The sequence below is a fragment of the Bidens hawaiensis genome, unplaced genomic scaffold, assembly GCF_021521415.1.
Source record: "Bidens hawaiensis isolate Kalapana, Puna unplaced genomic scaffold, B.hawaiensis_p1.1 tig00033154_1, whole genome shotgun sequence".
Lineage (NCBI taxonomy): Eukaryota > Viridiplantae > Streptophyta > Magnoliopsida > Asterales > Asteraceae > Bidens > Bidens hawaiensis.
The window spans coordinates 206,358-216,123 of NW_027495672.1; the positions used below are offsets into that span (position 1 = coordinate 206,358).

At 38.0% G+C, this 9,766-nt stretch overlaps 1 protein-coding gene across 1 annotated transcript; it reads right to left on the reverse strand.

Moving 5' to 3' along the window:
* Nucleotides 1-968: 968 nt before the first annotated feature.
* On the reverse strand, nucleotides 969-9,176 carry LOC143584532 (succinate dehydrogenase [ubiquinone] iron-sulfur subunit 2, mitochondrial-like). The gene is made up of 2 exons (XM_077066564.1): nucleotides 8,325-9,176; nucleotides 969-1,262 (listed from the first exon to the last, which is right to left on the reverse strand). Exons 1-2 carry the CDS (start codon nucleotides 8,966-8,968, stop codon nucleotides 1,097-1,099), a joined length of 810 nt encoding a protein of 269 aa, XP_076922679.1. The 5' UTR covers nucleotides 8,969-9,176; the 3' UTR covers nucleotides 969-1,096.
* Nucleotides 9,177-9,766: the final 590 nt, after the last annotated feature.

Sequence of the window (9,766 nt, forward strand, 5' to 3'; positions counted from 1 at the left end):
CAGAAAGTGCAGCTGCAATTAACATTAAAGATTATATTCTTATACTTATTTCATAAAATATAATATATATAATGTAATTACTTGGTTAATTTATTCAATTATTAGCAGGAGAAAGCAGAAACCGAATTCAGAAGATTCCAACAAAGCTTTTGCTTTAAAGCCCGACCGCTACCTAGCTTTTACAACGAACGAAAAACGACCCATAACTAGTTACGGGTCATATACGGGCTGGGCTGATATCTATGATCATAGTGCCATAAAAGTTTTTTTTATCATTTATTTAGTATTTATTTCATCGTTTGTTTTGCAGAACTCCTCAAGCCAAATGTGAAGTCAACAAGACCAGCATGAAAACCTCAGTCAACAATCTCACTACCCTCATTTGACCAATAAGGCTTTTGTTTGACAGTGAAGATCAAGGCTTAATCGATACGTATGAATCATTTGACTGCGAGTTGAGATACCGGTCTAGGTTATGTTGTACATTGGAATATTATAGGCGGAGGTCGAGCTGAAGCGTGATTAATTTGACAAATGGTGGCGTGTGGATGAAGCATGACTGATCTTGTAATACTTGTTTAGTCAACATTATTTTCTTAGTATGTTATGTACTTATTTACTTTGCCAATCTTGATCTTGTAACAGATAAGAGCAGCATGTGAGAGAAACGATGGTGGTTGGCGGTTATGTCTAGGGGTGTAAACAAGCCGAATTCATTTAATTTAAAAGAGCACAGGCTCTCGCTCAGCTCATTTAGAGATCTATTTCTTTTAGCTCACGAGTTGCTCGGCTCGTTTATGCACCTGGTTTTTTTATTAACTGAGCCTTCGCTTGAAGCTCACAAACTTACCAGATCACCAACCAGTTAAAAGCAAATGTGGGAAATGGATCTACAACCAAATTTAGTCACAACTAACAATGACATTATTCAAGCATTCTGATCATACAGGCAGAAGTAATGGCAAAGATACAACCATGTTCACCAAATTATTTTCAACAATTTTAAAGATGTTCTAACATAATCCCAGAATTAAATAGGTGATGACACTCATCATTTTCCCTATAAATTAAATCAAACTGAAATAAAATCCAACACTTACGCCTGAAGGCTCTTTATATTCTGGATTTGCTTCCCGGGGTTCAACCCCTTGGGGCAGGCACGAGCACAGTTCAAAATTGTATGGCAGCGATACAACTTGAATTCATCATTTACAGCATCTAAACGCTCTTTTGTATATTCATCACGACTATCCATAATCCACCTGATCAAAACAACAACGATTGCACTCGATTCAATCAGATGCAGAATAAGAAAATGCATATTTGACAACAGAAAACTAGTACTTTCCACAAATATATTATCAAAACCAGATATAACTAAACCCTTCATTATTTCACACATTTTATTGTCTTTTCTTACTTTACAACTTTCACAAAGGTTCATTCTCAAAAGATTCTGAGGTTTAACCTGTTTACTAGATACACTCAGACATATAGTTCATAACCCATTTTTCTCTACACTAAAACTATATTTCTTTTATCTCAGCTTGATAGGAGCTTAATGGTCATCGATGAAAATGCCATGGGTCCTTAGATCAACATATGGTATACTAGTGCTACGCTAAGATGTGAAAAAAAACTATATATACTAGTGCTACGCTAAGATGTGAAAAAAAAACTATCCTTACTGAGAGACTCTGAGCTATATACGACATTTATTGTTGTAGGTGTGCATGATGCAAGTTAGTGTATGTAAACATACAAAATTAAGAAATAAACTTGAGTTTAAAAGATCCGTATTGAACTTTATCTGCATTCTGCTTCTGCCATAATATGACAGTCATATAACACAAAATATTAAATTCAAAATCTTGTCAAAAAATACTTAATTTCTGTACGTATATGCAATTAAGGGGGGTCGCATTTTAGGTTTAAAGTTCCTAGCTCACTTTTAATAACTATGGTTATATCATCAAAAATGTGATGTCATTGCTCTTAAAGATACTTGTCAACTGATCCTGTAACCCACTAGCTAATATTTATAAGAAGCTATAATGGTCGACACAATAAGCCATTGGATCCTGAAAAGTTGCTGTTCTTATATAGTTTCCTATGACAGCAAATCAACTCAATCATATTAACTAAAACCATGACAGAAGTTAGAAATGCCCGCTCTTTAGGCATCTAAAAACAGACTAAAATCCATATCATAACCAATGTGATACAGAATGCCACATGTATTCTAGCTATTCCTATGAACAAGAAACAAGTAAACACCAGAGCATCTGACTGAGCATTTTGACATCTAAAAGAATCTTAACATTCAAATTCTCAGTTGATCGCTTTAGTTTCTACAACTAATCCCCAATCTAAGAGCCCACTAAGAGGATCAATAACATTAACATCGACTAAAGAGTTGCCTTTTAATCAAAAGTTTAGCAGAGATGATCTAAACAATTTTGATAACAAAGTAACAAACAAGTCAAGTACATCTTATGTATAGATTTTTTTATCTCAGCTTAATAGGAACTTAATGCTCATGGTTGAAAATGTCATGAGCTCTCAGATAGACAGAAATCATGAATCCATACTCCGCACTTCAATATTATTACAGGCAGTATATGGTTACTAGCGCTCTGCTAAGATATAAAAAAAAACAAATATATCCTTATTGTGAGACTTTAGGCTGAATATGGCATTTATTGTTGGTGTGTATGATACAAAGATCGTGAATGTAAGCATATGAAATAAAGAAATAAACTAGAGTTTAGATAAAAACATGCATGTTCAGTGGTTTGAGTCACTAAAAGTCTACAAGCATTAGTGAAAGACATGAATGGTGTAATTTGAACAATTAGGGGAATATTAGAGTTTATGTTTAACACAAATGAAAGTATATGTGAACAAGATGAATTATTTGTAATGGTAAATATGAAATTTGAAAGTTCTGTACAACATTGATAATATAAAGCTGTACTTAATAAAATACTTTAAAATATAATTTTAGTATTAATTATAGGGCATATTTGATATTTTGAAATTTGGCTGGGCATAAATAATATAGAGAAGGTTTAGAGGAAGGAATATTAAATTTCCCCTACAAAAACCTGTCCAATAATCAATAGTTCAAAATTTAAGTTCTGTTAGAACTTAATCTGCATTCTGCCATAATATGACAGAAAATAGCATACAATATTAGATACAAATATTGCTGAAAAATACTTTAATTTCCATATGTGTATGCAATTAACAGGAGCAGGACTACTGCAAATGGTGTAATAAATTGAGGGGTCACATTTAGGTCTAAGAAACTAGGTGTGCCCTTTTTATAGCTATGATTATATCATTAAAAATATGATGTCAATGCTCTTGAAAATACTTGTCAACAATTGATCCTGTAACTCACTAGCAAGAAGTTATAAGCAGCCAAAACAGTCTACACAAAAACCCACTGAGGTTACTGTTCTTGTATAGTTTCCATTGCAGCAAATTAAGTTGATTATAAAACTAAACTATGCTTAAGGTTACAAACAGACTAAAATCCATAACATAAGTCATAACCAATGTGATTCAGAATGCAATATGTATTCTAGCTATTCCTATAAACCTAAAACAAGTAACTAAACACTAATGCCACTAACTGTGCATTTCAACATCTAAGAGGATCTTAACATCCAACTGTCAGGTGATCATTTTAGTTTCTATAACATAAGCTACACTGATGAACAGGGCACATGATCAATCTTTCAAAGACGAACCTCTTTGTGCAGAAGCACAACCAAAAAATTACGAGTTTCTCCTCCATCTACGAGCCCACCTAATTACCTGAGGCGAGTATTGAAGAATCATAACTAAAGCGAAAAAGTATAAATATAAAAACAAACCTGAATCGTACGTACGAAATGTTAGGAATCAGAGTCGGTACGCAGCGGAAAACCACACACAAGCACAAACGAAAGCAGAAAAAATAAGAGACACGAGATTTATAGTGGTTCGGCCAAGATGCCTACGTCCACTCTGCAACTAGGAAATTCTTTATTAGGTGCTCAAAGAATACAATTACATCATGTGTATTTATAGGACGAGATTAGCTTGGGGAATAAGTCATCTAAATTAGGTAGGAACTAATTAGGGCCGGCTGCCCTTTTCCTTAATTCAAACCAACCTAGGGCCGGCCAATTAAAGGCCTTCGCATCCCAACAATCTCCCACTCGAAGGTCTTTGCATATTCAGCAATTTCATCCAAATAACCCAACATCAGTAACTCCAGTATTCTTTATGTCTGAGTCCTCCAAGCCTCCAGTTCTCACAGAACAAGCTAAGACTCCAAAACCTCCCTAGTTGCAATTCCCCTCATCAATTAACTGAAGGGCCGGTTGAAGCTCCCCCGAGCTCCAACCCAGTCGTGACTGTTACCGCCACAAACTTCTCCTCTGTCTCAACCGATTTGCACACTCCACCGGATCCAGAGATACACCGAGGACCTTTACCACTCTCCTTATTAAGCAAGATTCTTCCAAGAGAGATTTTCACAGCCGGACTAGCAGTCTTCAAAACCCAACGTTGTTTTGTAACAGTAACCGGAACACGTCCCTTGCTCCCACTGTCACCGAACCCCTGACCTAGTTTAGACTTCCGACTCCGCTCAGCTCGAATCACTTTGGCACAAGGCTCTAATCTTGCAAACTGAACCTTCTTTTGCCCCTTCGACTCAGTGAGCCTAACTTTGTTTTGAGGGACGGCCACGCTTCCCTCAACAAGTACTTCCACCATGTATAATGAACCTTGCCTGTTTCCACGAGCAATAACCAGATTACCTTTAGTTACCTTCCATTTGCCACCACCAAACTTTACTTCTAGTCCCTGTTTATCCAGCTGACTGACAGAGATAAGCTTACTCTTCAAAGCTGGAACAACCCTGACATTCTTCAAGTTCCATGTGGTTCCCAAATCAGTTACTAAAATAACGTCACCCATGCCCGTAACATCGAGAACATCCCCATTAGCCATTCGTACCTTCCCAAAGTTACCAACCTTTAGATTCACCATCGTATCCCCGCTGTGCATGGCATGGCACGATGAAGCAGAATCCATGGCCCAAGAATCAATAGAAGACTCCGTACAGCAAATCAAAGCATCTTCTTCAGAATCAGAACCAAATTGATCCTGACATGTGTTTATCTGCTTTTTGCCTTCATTCTTCTCAGATTCTTCCTTGTTCCTTCTTGGACATTGATTTTTCACATGTCCAAACTCCTCGCAGATCCAGCACCTCACATCCTTTAGAGCTCGAGTTGAACTTTTCCCCCTACTCCCACTGCTCCTGTTATTTCCCCTTCCCCTGCCAACATTAAGTAACTCTGAAGATGACCCGCCACTAGAGTTCTTCCGGCGAATATCTTCACCCAAAACACTATCCCGGATCCCGTCAAACTTCAAAGTACCAGCCCCCGCAGAATTCGTGATCGCAGTCACAAAACCTGACCAGCTTTCAGGCAGAGAGGATAACAAAATCACAGCGTGAGTATCATCATCAAATTTCATGCCTACGGTTAATAACCTAGACAAAATCGAATTGATGTTATTAATATGATCAGTAACTGAACCGCCATCGTTCATCCTTGTCATGAACAATTCCCTCATCAAGAACACTCTATTACCGGCAGAAGGCTTTTCATACATGTTTGACAGAGCCGTCATCATACCACATGTTGTGGTTTCTTTCATTATGTTGAAAGCCACGCTCCTCGTCAAAGCCAGTATGATCTTTCCTTTTGCCTTCTTGTCCTTTGAGTCCCAAACTGCTTCATCAGCCGCACTCATTCCTTTTGGTTTTTCTGTCAAAACCATATCCAAATCGTGTTCCCCAAGTAACGCCTCTATTTGCATTTTCCACCATGCAAAATCAGTCCCGTTAAACTTGTCGATTCGAACCCTCCCGTCTTCAGCCATTGCAAACAAGAAAGAACCAAAAAAAAACACGAACAACCTGAAGCCGAGCAACCTCCAAAGAAAAAACCCTAAAACCCGAAACACCCGACCCGGTGCTTCACCTGCAACGCCCGAGTGAAACCTGCAACTCCAAGAAGTCCAAAACAGGAATTCTAATTGCAAAATCACCCGGAAAACCGTGTGTAAACAACGAGCCAAAGCTCTGATACCACTTGTTAGGAATCAGAGTCGGCACGCAGCGGAAAACCACACACAAGCACAAACGAAAGCAGAAAAAATAAGAGACACGAGATTTATAGTGGTTCGGCCAAGATGCCTACGTCCACTCTGCAACTAGGAAATTCTTTATTAGGTGCTCAAAGAATACAATTACATCATGTGTATTTATAGGACGAGATTAGCTTGGGGAATAAGTCATCTAAATTAGGTAGGAACTAATTAGGGCCGGCTGCCCTTTTCCTTAATTCAAACCAACCTAGGGCCGGCCAATTAAAGGCCTTCGCATCCCAACACGAAATGTTGTCAACAAAGAAAGAATCGCGTATGCAATTATGAGTCTGAAAATGAGATGGCTATTGGATTGTTAGGGTTTTGACTTTACAGGCCAACCAGCAGCAGTTCGTCGTCTGTTATTAGGACAGAGACAGAGAGGTTGTCCCATTTGAATATTACTGATAATGGTGATGAAGATGAATATTATCAGAAATTTAAAACAAAGTATGATGGGTGTTCCCTGTTTATTCATGCTGCTGCCTTGGTATTCATTGTGGCATTTTTTACCTGCACCCTCACCTTCCCTGTCCTTACAGACTTTGAATTATTCGGAATGGCGGCCTGACGCTGGGCCCTTATGACCCTGGTAATGTTGTTTGGCCGCCTCGTCAGCAGGGTCATAGAGCCCACCCGGAAACGAGGCGGCCAAACAACAGTACCAGGGTCATAAGGGCCCAGCGGCAGGCCGCCATTCCGAATAATTCAAAGTTTGTAAGGACAGGGAGGGTGAGGGTGCAGGTAAAAAATGCCACAATGAATACCAAGGCAGCAGCATGAATAAACAGGGAACACCCATCATACCTTGTTTTAAATTTCTGATAATATTCATCTTCATCATAATTATCAGTAATATTCAAATGGGAGAACGTCTCTGTCTCTGTCCTAATAACAGACGGCGAACTGCTGCTGGTTGGCCGGCGCCGGAAACTCTGGTCGGGCCGGGTGAAATCTGTTGGAGATACATTCATTACTTCATTATTATTGTTATTATTATTATTATTATTACCATTATCATTACCATTACCATTACCATTACCATTACCATTACCATTACCATTACCATTACCATTACCATTACCATTACCATTACCATTATCACTACCACCCAAATTAACACTTCCCATTTCAATGTCTTCTAATGATCTCCTCCTCCTGCTGCTCAAATTATCCATCACAGATATCAATTGATTAATGTGGCCGAGGAGATTGATAGATTATTAACTAACAATGGAGGAAGGAGGAAAGAAAGAGTAGTATTATCGAATCTAAGATCTCAATAGTAACTATCTACTAAAGTAATTAATAAGTTTATACATCATCTATCTAATCTAATCTAATTAAGTGTTAGATTGGACTGAACAACAATAATTATTAGGTAATCAACATCTATGTATTGTACATATGTATGTATAATAATACTAGAGGTTCATGGGTGGTCTAGGTCTTTTTGCTCCTTGTTACTTGGTGTTGGGTTTTTTGGTTGTTTAGGTGTAGGCTTTTGTTGATGCTCCCCTTTGTTTTGTTTGTGTTTGTTTCAGCCTCTGGCTGGGTTCGTGTTTTCCTTTTTGGTTAATGAGAAGTTTGTCGTTCAAAAAAAAAGGGGATACTAATAATAATAATTAAGTTATTAGTTAGTGCTACTATACTACTCTACTCTACTCTACGCTACGGAACTGAAATGGAGACTTTTTAAAACAACCACACTCTTCCTTCCTTCCTTCCTGTAAAGTCAAAACCCTAACAATCCAGTAGCCATCTCAGTATCTCATTATCATTTTCAGACTCATAATTACATACGCGATTCTTTCTTTGCTGACAACATTTCGTACGTACGATTCAAGTTTGTTTTTATATTTATACATTTTCGCTTTAGTTATGATTCTTCAATATTCGCCTCAGGTAATTAGGTTATGGCTTTTACGGTTTCAACTGCATCTTAGTGTTGTTTGCTTTATACATACTAGTCCCTATCCCACCGCTTGACTAGCGCCTAGCGATTTCTACAAAACTACTGTATGAACAACAAATAAATCCTAATTCTAATAATAAAACTAGCATCTAAACTACCATTAAAACTAAAATTCAATCAAACCCATTACCGATTGGCATGAAGCAGCGTAGCCGGTCCAAGATACGACTCAGGATTCCACCAATAACTCGGGCAGGAAGTACTACAACAAGAGCACAAAATACACTCATACATCCCATCCAGCTTGGCCCGGTCCTTCTTACTCTGCAATATCTCCTTCCCATCGGAACTCTTGGACTTGCGCTTCAGCCACGGCTCGATACTCTTATACTGGTTATAAAAATTGGTCATGTCCACCACCAAATCCTTAATCACAAACATATGCGGCAGCGGCGTGATCATGGTACCATCTCCTGCTGTCGGAATCTTTGTCAGACACGCAAGCCCGTTACAGCCGTCGATGTTCATCGCACAGGATCCGCATATTCCCTCACGGCATGACCTGCGGAAGGTTAAGGTGGGGTCCACTTCGTTCTTGATCTTGATTAAGGCGTCGAGGACCATGGGGCCACAGTCGTTGAGGTTGATTTGGTAGGTTTTGAGCTCGGGTTTTTGTGGGTTGTCTGGGTTCCATCGGTAGATTTGGAAGCTTTTGAGGTTGGGTTCGGGTTTGGATCCGGGTTCGGAAGCGTGTGCGCGGGTGATTAGGAGTTTCGATGATGGTGATGAATTAACCACCCTGGAAAGTGCTCGACGGACCAGGCCAGTCGCCATTGTTGGAGAATAATAATCAGAGAAGAAAAATGAAGACGATGATGGGATTTTGAGATGGTGGGGTTGAAGGGTATTTTCGGGATTTTGAAAACCTGACGGCTGGGTGTGATGATGTGGCAGTTGTGTTACCGTGGATTGGGTTGCGGGTAGTGTGGTGTGCTCGTGGAACCATTAATATCCAATCGACTAATAGGGTGTGAAACTTTACTTTAATATAACTTAAGAACTAATTTTAAGCAAAAACAAAAAAATATATAAAATTAGTATCATAATTTTAAATGGTTGTTTCTCATGACACGTTTGATTTTTACACTGCATTATTGAGTTTTTTATTTAAGGGTTTGAAAAATAAATGACTAGAAAATTTTTCTTTTTTGAGTTTTGTTTTTAAAAGAAAAGAAAGAGAATGGAAAGAAAAGTTAAGGCTTTTTTTCTTTAAAACTTTCTAGCCAAGTATGGCATGATTGTTAAGGAAAATTTATAGCCCATTACTATATTATTAATTTACCCTATCTTAATTCTCTTTTCCATGTTGCTATGAGGAAATAATTGTAAAGTTACAATTCTTTTTCCTATCTTTTCCTTCAAATCTAACTCACGAATGTAATTAACACTTTCTTTTCTTTTCTTTTCTTTTAACTCGAGAATGACTTTTAAGTATATAATTTCTTTTCATTTCTTCCTCTATCCAATCTTATCATTTCTTTTCCTTATATTTTAAACCCGAGAATGCAGTGTTAAAGTTAGCTAATTACAAACTCGATCATAATAGTTGTAAACTTATATTATTATGGTGGT

Excerpts from the sequence above, each read along its gene's own strand:
- LOC143584532 (XM_077066564.1), bottom strand. The coding sequence starts at position 8,968 with ATGGCGACTGGCCTGGTCCGTCGAGCACTTTCCAGGGTGGTTAATTCA. Across the intron at positions 1,263-8,324 it reads ACGCTGCTTCATGCCAATCG|GTGGATTATGGATAGTCGTG; the intron begins GTAATGGGTTTG and ends TGTTTTGATCAG.